General features: G+C 44.1%; 2 protein-coding genes across 2 annotated transcripts; one reads left to right on the plus strand and one right to left on the minus strand.

Moving 5' to 3' along the window:
• Positions 1-3,502: 3,502 nt before the first annotated feature.
• ranbp1 (RAN binding protein 1) lies at positions 3,503-8,127 on the minus strand. Its single transcript, XM_080530489.1, has 6 exons — positions 8,004-8,127; positions 6,353-6,489; positions 6,037-6,194; positions 5,412-5,540; positions 5,184-5,252; positions 3,503-4,776 (listed from the first exon to the last, which is right to left on the minus strand). Exons 1-6 carry the CDS (start codon positions 8,016-8,018, stop codon positions 4,646-4,648), a joined length of 639 nt encoding a protein of 212 aa, XP_080386615.1. The 5' UTR covers positions 8,019-8,127; the 3' UTR covers positions 3,503-4,645.
• Positions 8,128-8,806: 679 nt separating this feature from the next.
• Positions 8,807-14,847, plus strand: trmt2a (tRNA methyltransferase 2 homolog A). The gene is made up of 12 exons (XM_080530488.1): positions 8,807-8,934; positions 9,701-10,320; positions 10,680-10,788; positions 11,089-11,270; positions 11,772-11,886; positions 12,280-12,395; positions 12,706-12,817; positions 13,013-13,135; positions 13,558-13,633; positions 13,904-14,020; positions 14,132-14,228; positions 14,444-14,847. Exons 2-12 carry the CDS (start codon positions 9,704-9,706, stop codon positions 14,604-14,606), a joined length of 1,827 nt encoding a protein of 608 aa, XP_080386614.1. The 5' UTR covers positions 8,807-8,934; positions 9,701-9,703; the 3' UTR covers positions 14,607-14,847.
• The last annotated feature ends 516 nt before the right edge of the window (positions 14,848-15,363 follow it).

Raw genomic sequence — 15,363 nt, forward strand, 5'->3', positions numbered from 1 at the left:
GGGGAGGGAAGATGAGTTAATCAGTATTAGATCAGTACCAACTTTACTCATATACCGGGCTGGAATTACAGTCAACACAAGACAAGTACAGAACACTCAATATGGGGCAGTTCAATATTTATTGGCAGTTCAATGGTGAACATATGTTGAATGTCTGGTCAACTGTTTATCCTTCTGGGGGTGCTTACATGCTTACATGTGCATGAATCAGCATAGACCAAGCTCCAGTACTTCCCAAAACACCAGATGATCAGAGACTTGTAGTTCTGCTCTCCACTGATTTGAGTTAGTCCCCACAGGTCCGGTGTGAAGTTGTTGAGATGCACTACAGCTATGGAGCGCTTCAGGAGTCGCTGTCATGTGTTAGGTTGTGAATACCTCATCAAAACAGTCCTTATCTTGAAACTTTACAAGCCCAACCAGCTTGGCACTCACAGCCAAAACATCTAAATACTGTAGGTAAGTTTCTTTGGTGACTTTGTAATTGGTAAACTGATAGGTCCACCCCCCGTTAAGTTATGTTAAGCCGTGTCATTGTGTTTTGTTATGATGCATATCAAAAGTGGGATAAAACCATGGAAATGAAGTCATTGGCTGTGTCACAAAATGAAGTCAACTTATGTCAGTCATTTGTTATTTTGTAGTTTTTTATCGTTTTATTTTATTTTATACCCAACCTTTCAAAAATGTTTGATACATCTTGCTTTTTATACAGATACTCAATCTTGGAATGGATGTTTGTATTTTGAGTGGATTTTTTTGTTGTTGTTGATAATTTATAAACTTAACTGAATTAATACATACCAGAGCCCACACAGGGAATGGATAATAGTTTAGATTTTGCAGTGTAAAAAAAAAAGAAGTAAAAAAAAAGGTAATTGATGAAACTGTATAATGAAGCAAAGTAATGTCATAGGAATGTTGTCTAAAAGCCTTGAGCTTTCAAGTGCCAAAATGGCCACTGCCCCCATATCCTCTCAGCCGGGGCCGCTCCTGAGTGACGCCTCATCCTGACGTCAACAGGCCTCACGCTGAAGACAAGTCCATCTCCTCTCAGCTGTCTGGCACAGCAAACCTATTCGATAACGCAACATGAGGAAGGTCCTATGGACTGTTTTTGGTGGTTCACTGAACCACAACAACAACAACAAAAAAGATAACGTTCGATAGGTACATCATTATTTTTGTTCATTTGAGAATCGACGATTAAATGTAGCCTGAAAGTTTCCCTCTGTTTTTGCATCTTTCTTTTCCTGTTTGCAATAGGCTCTGAATATGTGAGAAGAAATATCACGCTAGCATGTGTTTTTAGTGGGGACAGATTTGGGCCCCCAGCTAGCTCTCACAGGCCGGCTGGGCACAGCGCCATAAGTGTTTTCACAAGTGTACAAGCTAGGCTAGTGACAACACTGGCTAGGGCCTGTGGCCCGTGACTCACATACCACTGGTCATACCAGTCATACCATTTAAATAATCTACCATTGTGGCCTTTCAAGAAGACAACCATGTTTACTGCACAAAGACATTATGATGGGGTGAGGATGATCATCAGAGTGCATTGTGGGATAACAGCCAAGGACATGCCAGAGAGAGAGAGAGAGAGAGAGAGAGAGATTTTTAAAGGAAACATTAAGGCCAATTGTTCAACCTATTCAGGGAGCTATTCGATTGGTCTTGGTTCTAAAGTAGATGTGTATATTGTGTATATAGATTTAATGGTTAATGAAACGAGATGTGACAAGTGTGTGTGTGTGATGAAGACAAAGTACACAAGTGAATATCCTGTGCTATATGATGTTCTTTTGGCCTCTAATTCTGTTTCACATACCATTCCAATTTGTTATCCTGTTATGTCAGAACAAACGTCAGAGTTTAAGCTTCATATGAGGCGACACGTTTCTTTCTACAGGTCCAACCGTGTTGCAGCCACCCTTTTTTTAATCTATCGGACGCTGCAAAGGGGCAACGACGATTTTGAACATGCCGTATGATCCGTTTTCATTTGAATGTACAGTGTTCTGTCACCTGTCTGGTCATGGACAGATAGGACGATCTTGAGATGACCACTTGTTGTTGGATTAGGTAGGCTGCCCACTGCACCTGTCGTCGTCACCTGACACGACTTGCAAGTGACCCCAAGGTGTTGAAACTTGAATGTCCTTCAGGCAGACACTTCTGAGAGAAAAGAAAAAAGATTGTTATAATTTTTCCTTTAGAATACTGACTGCCACGTTGTCACGATGTGTGTCCTGTCCTGTGCTGGGCCTCACGCCAAGTCGCCACACCTGAGCGATGTTGGCAATTGCAGAATACCTGTCGCTCTCTGTCTCGCTTGTCATAATCAGATTGAGTATTTTCTAACATTTGTCATATGAATAGGACGTTAAACTATGTATACATTATATACAGAATACTGTTAATGTACATGCTTAATAATTATTTTTGTTGAGAGGAAATATCTGCCACTTGATGACTCAATTAGAATAAAGGTTTCCAAGCCAAAATGACTGTCGTTCACATTTCCTTCTCCCTGCCCTTTCCTCTCTACCATAGCGCCATCTGGTGGAATTACATAGAATGCATTACTGGATCATGTGCATCACAGCGGACTGAGGTTTCAAATGCATAGCATGGTTGTCAACTCTTCACTCAATTCCTCTCCTACTCAAAACACATTGGACGGAGATCAGAGGGGAGGAACCAACAGTAGGATCGTTTCCTTTAATGCTTTTTTTTTTTTAAAAAGGAAGGGAAGACATTTTGAGATTCACTCCTGATCTTCTCTGCAGCACTCCAAAACCATCTTGAACAACAATCTACTACCTTTCAAACTCTGCTCCAGAGCCGTTTATAAGAACATTCTGTTCGCTGGTTCATTCCAGACAGGATATCGCAAACAAGTCAATCTCTCCATCCCCGCTCACCACTGGAGTGTGCGCTTCTCTTGTGCTCTACCCCACAGATTTTAAAGTCTACGAAAAGTGGACTTTTTCCACCAACCCTATGCTCTTAAATCCATACACGAAGCACACAAGTGCCCCCCTCACATGAATACATAAAAACCCACACCCACCCATTTAACGTCCCACATACAGGATTCCCACACTTTCTGAAAGATCAAATTCAAGCACCTTTCAAGACTCAATTCCTTCAAATTCAAGGGCCCACCATGGCATAGTTTGAGACAGAACTAGTATAGACGAGAATGTATATAATAGGAATGACCATGAACGGTTTTCAAATCTAAGGGCGTTATGTCAGTTTAAAATCTAGCTAACTAATTAACCTTAGTAACTAGTATGGTTGTTTTATTCCCTTCTACATGTTACCTATATATTTTTGGGGGGAGAGAGAGAGAGGGGAATTCAAGCACTTTCAATGACCCATGTCGATTTTCAAACACTTTTAAGGCCTTGATTCTTTTTTTAAATTCACAAACTTTCAAGGACCCGTGGGAACCCTGCACATAAAACACAGGACAACATAGTTGGTCTTTGAGAGCTTTTATTGGAAGGTGGAGGAAATATCTCAAACCATTTGAGTGCAAATGAAAAGCAACATCTCATCCATGTACATGTATTTACAGATGCACTGGCACTTCAAAGCACTTAAAGAGGCAGGGTCAACTCAATTAGTGGGACAGGTTAGGATGGTGGGCCACACAGACCTGCCGCCGCAACGGTTCACTCTTCCGCTATACATTTTCTACATGCTTTTAGTTATCGGTTTGAGGGAATGTTTATGACCTAAAAACAAACTCGAGCCATGGATAAGGGACTTAGTCAGAACGCGTGGGGTGACACCCGACATCTGATGAACCGTAGTCGTGGGTTCGACTGATGGTTTTGGTGTGATCAGTCTTCAACTAAAAAATGAAACGAAATCAGAAACACTTAATTTTCTTTTCTTTTTTTCTAAGTGCACCAAACCACCTAGTAGGACCTCAGAGCAAACTGAGGGCCGCAGTTTCCCAGCGTGCACCTGATGTTACCACACCATAACAGCATCCCGATTGGCTAAAGCGGCTTCCTCCCCTCCTCCCCCGTCTAAGCCAAGGGCCCAGCCAGAGCAGATGCCCCGTCAGAATCCCACCCTCGGTGCTTTCACCTCATCTGTTTCCAGATCAGTCAAACTGTGAAAGAGGGGATTAGGGAGGAAGCCCCTTCAAAGAGATGCACTTGAGCGCTCCCGACATCTCCCATCTCGTCTGTCTGTTCTCCGTACATTGTGGTGCAAACAAGCCGTCTCCAAGGACTTCTCCTCCATAGACTAACTATGCTTCGGAATAACGGAATAAAAAAAATAAAAATAAAAAAAACATTTCCCCAATGTGGGAATTATCAACATCACAAGCCTCTTTTCACAGTATGTTAAGTTCACACTGAATTACAGGTGACCAAAACAGACAACTTATGTCCGTCTATGATAGAAATAGGAGTGAGAGGGTGGGTGGGGAGGAGCACATTTAAATGAATCGATACTTTTAGAGTGGCACCAAGGTCTTGTGATCTCTCGAGGCAAATAAATCATAAAAAAAAAACTAAATAAATCAATATGCAAGTGTCCAAATTCAGTTTCTTCAGAGTCTATTGTAGAAAAAGAGGAAAATGACAAAGTTGAAGATCAGTAAAGCAAGTTCTTGGTTTCATTTCTTCTCTTCTGCCTTCTCCGTTTTCTCCTCTTTCTTTTCTTCCTTCTCCGATGTCTTGGTCTTGTCCTCCTTTACAGATAATTCCTCCAGTTTCTCGGCCACTTTGTCTGTGCTGTCAGAGTCACCTGCAGAGAATGATAGATAGATCATGTTAACTGTTTATAGATATGCCTTGTTTGCTGCCCCCCATTGAGTGACCCCTGGCAGTTCGTGACCAGGTTTCACCTACATCTGAACGGTAGGAAAAGTATTATCTCCATGGTAGCAGTCATGGTAGCAACATGTTTTAGGACACTACAATTTACAATAGATTTTATACGATAACAATGATGGTTCTTTGTCATTAGAACTGCAGAGAGATTAATTGTAAGTGTACCAGAACATACCAACACTAGCCTGATAGCAGACCAGCAAGTGTTACATTCTGCAAGTTAATGTAGCAGACAGCAAAAGTTCAGGGCTGGAGTGATCAGCAAAGAACAGAGTATAGTCTGCAATACATGTCGGATGTAAACAATACTGTAACACCAACCTGATTCCTCTCGAGATTTTTTGACCTCTTCCTTGCATTCATCGAACTTCACCTTGAATTTCTGGGCATCTGAAAAGCAAAAAAAAAAAAATGTTTAGCAGAGGATTTTATCTAAAGCGATTTACAAGTACATTCTTTTGTTTTGATCCCAACCTCAATAATACCAATAGAAAGTCAATATTGCTCAAGCAAATCCAGTGGCTGGAATAGAGGTGTTGACACACTCACTTTCTGCATTGAGGAAGCGGATCGCCAGCATTTCAGGTTTGGGAGCCTCATCTGCAAAGTCAGCTAGTGTGTTCCATACCCAGGCCCTGTCGCTGCCAGCGTTAGGCTTCAGCTCCATCACAGGGAAAACTGAGAGAACACACACACACACACAGAGAGAGAGAGAGAGAGAGAGCGAGAGAGAGAGAGAGAGAGAGAGAGAGTTAGGAGACAAGGCACACAGCCTCACTTACCTATACAATTAGATCATACAGCTAAATGGCATCATGCCTTATGTATTTGGTGTAGAATTTCACGGGATGGGCAACATTCTCGTATTCAATTGTTGTAACCTACACTTCCCAGAAACCACCACTCCACACTGCAACAACCGCCCGTCACTATTGTGCTTTATCCGAGCTAATGGGTGTTAGAGTCAGACATGTTTTTAGCGCAGCTGCTACACAGTCGTGACAGGAAGCAATTGCTTATTGGTTTTCCTTCACCCTGGTCAGCTAGCTCTCACTGGCCTCACCCTGGTCAGCTAGCTCTCACAGGCCGGCTGGGACACAGGGCCATGAGTGTACGAGCTAGGCTAGTTGACAACACTGGCTGGGGCCCGTGGCCCGTGGCCCGTGTGACTCACTGTTGTGGTTGGCGCAGATCTTCAGGGTCCGGTCTCTCCTCATCAATAGGCGGACGGTGCCCTTCTCTCTGTGTCGCAGGAGCTTGACGTCGCCCGTGCCACGCTCCTTCCACTCTGGCGGGTCGAGCTCTGAGGCGAAGCGGTACAACTTCGCCCGCCTGAGGAGACAGTAAGGACAGAATATTGAGGAGTTTGTAGGGAGTGCTTAGGGCTTAGCCATCATGCATAATATATATATATAGATTTTTTACAACGATTGTGTCGAGTGGTGATGCCAGACCGTTAAAAGCCCCCCCCCCCCCCCCCCACGACGTACATTTTGAAAATCTCCTCCTCGTCTTCCTCTAGCGTCTTCACGTCCTGCTCCGGAAGAGACACGATGGGCTCGTAATGGGGATCGTGGTTCGATTCCTCTGCATTTTCTGTCGAAGTCTCGTGCTCCTCTGACGTCTCCTATGAACAAGGACAAGACTCAGTACACTTACGGGAAAGCGCATTTAAACGTTGACGAGCTTTGTGGCATATCTGGGTTGGTCATCTCCATTAAAAGTAGCCGCCATTGTACGACTTTGTAAAAAAAGAAAAAAAAGAACGCTAAACTAACTAACTACATAGGGACGTGAATAGAGGGATTTGAGAGATCACGCTTTAGAGGTTATCTTTTGTGTTCAATTTGCTGTGGCAAACTGAACTTAGTGCTGCTGAGCCAAGCACCTTTGCTGCTACCAAGGCGTTTCCATTCCATAGAGTCTCTCTTACTGCAATTACACAGCTTGTTACAACCTAATGGTAACAAAGCAGCTATTAAAACAACTGGTAAGGAAGTTTCTTTAAAAAGGCAGGAAGTAGGAAACTTAGCTAAAGAAAAGTGGGACAATATCAGTTCACACTTCACAGCCAGGATATCAACTTGCTTTGCTAGCCTGATTGTGAGGAGACAATTTGGCCTCTAACATTAGCTGGCATAACCTAATTGATAAGTTTGGTAATTATTAGGAGCTAGTAGCTGGACAACGTGGTGCTCCATGCGTCCCAGTCCCAGTGAGCCGTCCCAGGTGAGCCAGCCACGGCTACAGGACCAGCACAACACGGCTACATGGATCCATGCAGCTAACACATCTTTCTGAGTTCTGTTTAAATCATCGAATGTTTTTTTTTTTTTTTACAATCATTGACATGGCATGCTCTGGGCATGTATGTGTGTGCAGACGAGCAGTGTTAAAGTGAGCTGGTCTAGCCTGTCTGGTTCGGCCTGTGTAGAGTTAGCAGCCATACAGGTAGCTAGGCCGTCCTGGAGGCACCAGGGGCTGAGATTCTCTTTCTGTGTCAATATGGCGACAATGTGTCGTTTTTTAAAGTCATTGCTCGCAAACACACAGGCTATTGAAGACGTACGAGGGCTACTAGAACACTGTCAGACAGATCCGTGTTGTGTTGCCTCGCTGTCCTCCTACAGGGACTAGCTGGGCTAACGGTAGCTAGCTAGTCATCATGTCTGGCTAGCAACTGTTGTTAGGGTGGACAACACTTTTCAAAGCCAAATAGTGACCATTTCAAGTCTAGATGACCATTAGCACGGTTTACTATGCGTTCTATCGTAGTTCACAGGACTAAACGCGCTCAATAGCAAGCTAATGTTGGCTAACTTGCAGGTTAGCATCAGACCAGAGAGAAAGAAAGGCGGCAAAGTATCTGGCTGCTTAATCTCTTGACATATTGACTGCGCGTTATTAACTCACCGTTGTCCCCAAGTTATTGTTTTGAAGACAAATGATTAATACTCCTCCTAATAGTTGATGTTTTGCTAAAGAATGTGACCTAACCAGCTCCCTGGTCGGCGTTCTGACCCTCCCAGTAGTACCAACAATAAACTTTGGGAATGCCAATCAAAAATGCTCCATTTGTGATCAAATGTTCATTCCATTAAATGTACAATAGACGAGGATGCTCAAAACTCCCATCCTTACCTTCGGATCTGCCATATTAATGTAGATGTTTGTAGATTATGGAATTTAGTTAGATTGATTCAGAACCAAACTCCCCGTCGTTCCCCTCGAGCTCCTCTCTTCCCGCGGTACAAGGCTAGCTGCTTAGTGCGCCGAAATGTCCTACTTGGGGTGTGTTCGTAAATTCGCTCTGAGAGCGCCGGAGCGCACACGGGGTTCAACGTCATAGAGCGACCGAGTAAGGCGATTGGACGAGAGGCATTCCATGAGTGCTAATTAGATTTCCAGAGCGTATTTACGAACACACCCGTGCACTTAGCCCCATCCCACCGTTCCCCTGTAGTTCTGTCGACACATTCAGACATGTACATCATATTAAATAAAGACTATAATGACTGGATCTGTATTATGGAATGAGGATATTATTTAGCGAATGAATATAGTCTGTTCAATTCAATTAATTAAAACTACACACTACTTTAGTCTTGCAAGATTTCACAGTATATATATATATATAATTTTTTTTGCAGAGAATGACGTGATATCAAAAGTTGAACTGACTTATGTTTGTTATTACAGTGTATCATTTCAACTTGACAGCTATGAACAAGTGGAAATTAAGTATCAGAAATCGTACCACTCTTACACCAACCCATTCACTATGTAGATCTGTGGCAGACTTGTTCGTAACTTCCTGTGTCTGATGTGAAACGTATCTATTTTGTTGGCGTTCAACAATATTACGAATTGTGTATGTAGGAATCATGGACAAAATCGCATGTAGATCGATATTTTCACTTCCATAAGTGAGGTGATATCAGTTGAAAATATTACTTAATGTCAAAGTTCACTGTCGCACGTGTCTCTCGACCAACAACCAAGATGGCAGCGTGCAGTGCCATCATCATCTAGTTACAGCTGAGTCGCCACATAATATCCTGTGATAACGAAGGTAAATGCGTCTTATCCATTCCAAAATTCTGTATTTTTAAATAGCAATCATGCATGCTTTTGTTAACTAGCTTGCTAAATATGCCTGACAACTATTTGTTGGCTTACTTTGTGTAGCCTAAGTACAAACTACCTAAGACAATCTAGACAATTTGATGGCAGCTACTAGATTGTAATCAAGTGCAATACTGAAACTGTGAACATTTCAAACCTGCAAACTGCGACACTTTAAATGAATGTGCAATAACACTATGTGCAATATGACAACCCTCGTGCACATAAGGTTCAGAGATAGGAAATGTTAGGATATGTATAGCATAGCATAGAGTACAGCACAGTGTTTTATTTGTATAGTATAGTATAGTATAGTGGATAGTGTACATAGCCTTTATTTATGTAAACCAGCTCTTTTCCCTTCTTGTTTTTAGTTTTTTTTTCTCCTAGCACCAGGGGAGCCCCCCTCCCAAATGTCGTTGTATGGTACCTGTACTATATCAATGACAATAAAGACCATTCATTCATTCATTCATTCATTCATTCAATCATTCATTCATTCAAGTGTTCACATTATGTGTTGTCAATTCTGTGTAGTTTGGAATTTGTGTCGAAATCATTGGTAGCTAAGGCTTTCATGTCCTTGATGCATACCACAAAGATAGGGGCGAAACAAATATCTTGTTTTTTTATGCATAGCCTACCCAAGACCAAGGCAGATCATTCATGTGTTGTCCAAAGGAAGCATGCTTTCATCTATTTATTCCAAACAGATCATGGCAGCTGTTAGTGACATTCCATCAGTGAATGAAGAGAAAATGGCTCAGCCTAAAGAGGATGTAATGGATGGGGTGAAATCAGATGAACCTAAGGCTGAAGGAGAGGGAGAGGGAGAGGGAGGCGTGGACTCCTACCGCTACATTAAAGAACACCTCTTCACCTCGGAGATCTTCAAAGTGGAGATCCAGAACCTGCCTAAGTTCCTAGGCTTCAACGACGTGAAGAAGTTCCTGGCCAAGCACGGCGTCAACCCGCACAAGATCAAACTGTTTGGGAAACAGACGTTCGCTTTCGTCACCTTCAAGAACGAGGAGGAGCGGGACAAGGCCATGAAGGTGGTGCACGGCCTGCAGTGGAAGGGCCGGGTGCTGAGCGTGCGGCTGGCCAAGCCCAAGGTCGACCCCATCCTCAGGAAGAGGAAGCAGGACGAGGCCGAGGGGGAGGGCGAAGGCGGCGGACAGCGCCCCTCCAAGCGCCAGGAGGTAGAGGGGGACGAGGAGCCCCTCAGCACGCAGATCGCCAACGTGGTGACCCCCCTGTGGAACGTGCCCTACGAGGAGCAGCTGAGGAGGAAGGACAAGGAGGTGGAGGGGGTGCTGCAGAGGCTGGCCAGGTAGGGCTCTGCTCCATAACGGCTGCCAGGGGAGAACGGTGGGAAAGGATTACTGAGTTGGACTTATTAGTTTCTCCCACTATTAAATGCAACGCACAACAGAAAAGTACTGAGGATGGCTTCATGGTACAATGAATTATGTCCTCTAGTACTAATGCCATCTGATTACATATCAGGAAGTAAAAGTATACTGGTTGCAAATGAACACATTAGTATAAAGGGTTATTGTAAAACATGTATTATTAATTTGTAGACATTTAATAATCCGATAATAAATGCTTTCCAAACCCTATTTGAGACCACACAGAGGATGAGGGTATTAACTGTTCTGTTCTGTTTCCCGTATGTCGTATTTACAGAGAGATAGGCAACACCAACAAGGCGATGCTGCCCTGGCTGTTTGTGCAGAAAGACAAGTATAAACAAATGTGTTGCCCTCTGGAAGCCATTCGGCCTTCTCCTGTTCAGGTAAAATCACAAGACATAGTCTTCACCTCTGTAGACGCCGCCCCCCCCCCCCCCCCCAGTAACCCCTCTCTGAGTGTTTCAAACCTCCACTATATGTTCCCCTAAAAATGTCTTCTTCTAGCACGACGACTGCCAATGGCCGCTGGCCTGAGGTAGATTACTTTTCCTGCTACGACTGGTGGATTGATGATCACTTACTTAGTCAAATGTATTGAATGTATACATACAAATGTATGCAAGTCCTTTTGGTATAAAGCTTCTGTAAATGCCAAAAATGCAAATGTAATGTTTCACCTGCAGACCGAATACAGAAACAAGTGCGAGTTCCTCATCGCGATCGGAGCGGACGGGGAGGACAAGACGATCGGCTTCCGTCTGGGGAAGTACAAAGGGGGCTCCGTGGCCGTGGTGGGGCCTGCTGACACCATCCACGTCCCCGCCGAGGCCAAGAGAGTGGTCAGCGAGTTTCAGAAATTCATCAGGTGATAAAACGACGCCCGAGAGGGACTCCTCGTTCGAGGTCAGATCTGCCCTCCAGACAGTTTGACCTACATCGTAAAAAAAAAAAAACGTTTTTATCAAAGACAGCAAGAGAGCAAAAAAAAACTCATAGTGGAACATGAAATCGCTATTGTGTCATTTAAGATGTCACCTGGCCGTGACCTGGTGTTTGTAAATGGATAAATGGTAAATGGACTGCACTTATATAGCGCCTTTATCCAAAGCGCTTTACAACGGCCTCTCATTCACCCATTGACACACACATTCACACACCAATGGCGGCAAGCTACCATGCAAGGCGCCGGCCCGCTCACTGGGAGCAATTTGGGGTTCAGTATCTTGCCCAAGGACACTTCGACACGTGACCAGCCGGGGCTCGAACCGCCGATCTACCAACCTTGCGATCATTAGACTGCAGCTCTACCTCCTGCGCCACAGCTGTACCTGTACCTAACCCTTGTGTGTACCTAACCCTAACACAGGACGACGCCCTACTCCGTGTACAGCCCTGAGACCTACGAAGGCCACTGGAAGCAGCTCACGGTGCGGACCACCAGGACCGGTCAGGCCATGGCCATGGTCTTCTTCAACCCACAGGTACCCAAGAGCAACGTGAACCTTTAGCTCGCTAGCTAGCTTTTCTTTCCCTACTTCACCTTGTGACGAATTAGAATGATAAGGTTCTATCTAAATTTTTGGTCAACATTGAGTTTTTTACATAATCTGATCCATTAGGTGTTTATTAATGCCTGTGTGTTGTTATTTTTAAAATGTTGAATTTGTTTTGTTAGTAATTAATAAAATACAAAGGTTCCATCTCACAAAACATAATGGAATGTAAAAACGTTGACGCTTAATATCTCTGAACTACCCTAAACGGAGATAGAACCTTATAATTCTAAGCTCACGACCTGTCAGGTGACCGCTTCTGAAGTGTTAGCCAGCCTGTCCGTTCTGACCTTCCATTCACGCACATTTTCTCCTGTGCAGCAACTGGAGCCAGCCGAACTCGATGACCTGAAGGTCTCTTTGAAGCGGTACTTCACAGAGGGAGACGGGAAAGACAGCGTCGTCACGTCCCTGTACTTTGTGAGAGAGGGACAAAGGTAAGAGGAACACACATCTCTTTACCGTTTAGCTGGCGCTTTTATCCGAAGCGTCTCACAATTACAGATGACAGGGACAGTCTCCCTGGAGTCATTTAGGGTTAGGCTTAAGTGCCTTACTCAAAGGGCACACTAGTGGTGGTTCCAGATGGGTTTTGAACTCATGACCTTCTGATCACAAGTCCAACTCACTATCCACCAGTCCACCACTACCCCGACACACAAACAAACAAACAAAAATACCGGTGTGTGAGTAGTAGCGGTACACAACAAAATGTTGGGCTTCCCAGATCGTCTTATGTTCCCTCAGGAAAACCCCTAACCTGGAGGACCTGCCGTGCGAGCTCGTGGCTGGAGAGGACAGTATTCATGAGGAGCTTCTGGGCCTGAAATTCAGGATATCCCCCCATTCCTTCTTCCAGGTGAGCCATACAGTACCTATAGAGAGTCGAGACCGTCAAGAGATTTAATTATCTTTAAAACCAATAATGTCATACGTTGTTTAGTGTTTGCACAGCCTCCATAAGAGCGTCATCTGAGTTAGGTCCTCTGTGGTGTATCGTATTTTTAAAAATTATATAAATAATGTTTATGGCTGTTGAATGTTCCACTGACAGATCAACACGCTGGCAGCTGAGGTTCTGTACTCAGCTGTGGGGGAGTGGGCCCAGTTGGACCAGGACAGCACCGTTCTGGATGTGTGCTGTGGGACAGGGACCATCGGCATCTCTCTGGCAAAGGTAGAAAAACCCACCTCTTCAAGCTCGCCTTCACCAGCTAACCCTCTCCCCCTCCCCATCCCATGTGTCCCCAGGACTACCTTAATTAGGCCCCTATACTTTTTTATTATTTATTTTTTGTTTTTATTATTGCTACTCAATCTTTTCAGTTTGTAAAGCGTCTTTGAGTGTCTAGAAAAGCGCTATATAAGTAATTTATTATTATTATTATTATTATTATTATTATTATTATAGAGCAAGGCTGTAGAAGGACGTGTGTTGGTTGCTCCGTAGTCAATGCTGCCCCGGTGACCAACACCTAGGCCTAGGTTCCATTTCCGACCACCCGTCACTCTGGGTGTCTGACAATGGAAATGCACTTTTCTCTGTTGGTGCTGTTGTTACCAAGCTGTATCTCTCTCTCTCTCTCCTGCCACTTCCAGAGGGTGAAGAAGGTGATCGGGATCGAGATGTGTCAGGAAGCGGTGGAGGACGCCAAAGTCAACGCTAAAATCAACGGTAAGGGACTTCCTGACATCTTGACGTGCCTGCGCCATTGTGGCTTAAGCCTGGTACACACATAAAGATTTTACAGATTTTTAAATTTGAGATTGAACAGTTTTGATCGTATTGTAGTAGTACCCTGACTGACCTGTACGAGGCAGCCATGTGCGACAGGGCAAATAAAGTTCAGAAGAACGAAAAGAAGAAGACGCGTGTCGTGTGTACCAGACTTTACATGTCACGGGTACATGAGCGGGAGGCCTGAGTGTTATGTAAATGTTTCAGGGCTGAACAACATCGAGTTCCACTGTGGAAAGGCCGAGGACGTGTTCCCCACGGTGCTGAACTCCGTGGTGTCCGCCAACCTCACGGCCATCGTGGACCCGCCCAGGGCAGGCTTACGTAAGGAGGAACCAGACAGAAAAGCCTTACTAAACACACACCGTTTATCAGTGAATTTGAATTAATTGCGAATGAACGCAAAATCGTTTATCTGCCGTTTCTGAAATGTAGATTCCAAGGTCATCCTGGCCATCAGAAGGGCAGAGCATCTGAAGAGGCTGGTCTACGTGGCATGCAACGCCAAGGCAGCCATGAACAACTTCATAGAGTGAGTCATAGTGTGTCCAGGGGTGTGTTCCATCAATGTTGCTAAAGGAAAAATCCAGGATTTTTCTCGAGATTGATCAGAAGAAGCCTGGATTTTCCTTTAGCGACGTTGATGGAATAACCCCACCTGCTTGTTCCCGAGGTTCTAGAGTTGTGTGATGATGGTTACCGTGAGGAACACGGAGTTGGTTTCTAAGCCGTGGTGGTCTGGTGTAGTCTGTGCAGGACGCCCTCCAACCGGGTGCGCGGAGCCCCGTTCCGGCCGGTGCGAGCCATGGCCGTGGACCTGTTCCCCCAGACCATGCACTGTGAGATGCTGCTGCTGTTTGAGAGGGTGGACTACTCCCAGAAACAGGAGGAGACAACCACCACAACGTAACGCTACAGGCCCCTGTTCTGGATGACCTTGAGTGGATTTGAGATCCATTCAGTATTTTGTTTTCTTTTTAAGTTAACCGTTTGCAAATTAGATACTGCTCTCCCACGTTATTGTGGTTAACCTACGTACAGATCATTTCAGAAGGATACTATATTTCTGTTTGTTTAAAGCTTCCTAGTTCTTGCCGTCATGATTTGCATTGATTCGTTTTATACTGTAAAGTTACAGAAAATAAATGATCCTTACAAAACAAGCCCTGGTTAATTGTGTCACATTCATAAGCATCTCACAGAAGGCGCCAGCTGAAGTTAGTCATGACAATTTTATTTGCATAAACAAATCTTTACTGGAAGTCAGATCTCAAGCACATACTTCATTTTCTAGGCAGCAATATTTCTAGCAAATAACTCATTGTTACAAGTCCAACAGTAACAAGTGTAAAAAGCATTGTTTCTTCACACTAACACACACACACGCACACGCACACACACACACACTTGGCAAGACAAAACAGGCAAATATGAGACGGGGGGAAAAGCACATTCTTAAAGCAATCTACTCTGTATTACAGCAGCCTTGTGCCCATGACAACGGTGAAGTGTTAACAGATGCAGTAAACATTCAGAAAAAAGCTCACACAGACCAAATACTTCACACAATGAATGCACAGCAGTTTATAGTTTTGTTCCAGCAGGTATTGCATCTTTTTGTTTTTTTAATCAATTCCTGTATATATAGATATATTTATGTATGATTT

Source organism: Nansenia antarctica, assembly GCF_963989245.1.
Source record: "Nansenia antarctica genome assembly, chromosome: 5".
NCBI classification, from domain to species: Eukaryota; Metazoa; Chordata; class Actinopteri; order Argentiniformes; family Microstomatidae; genus Nansenia; species Nansenia antarctica.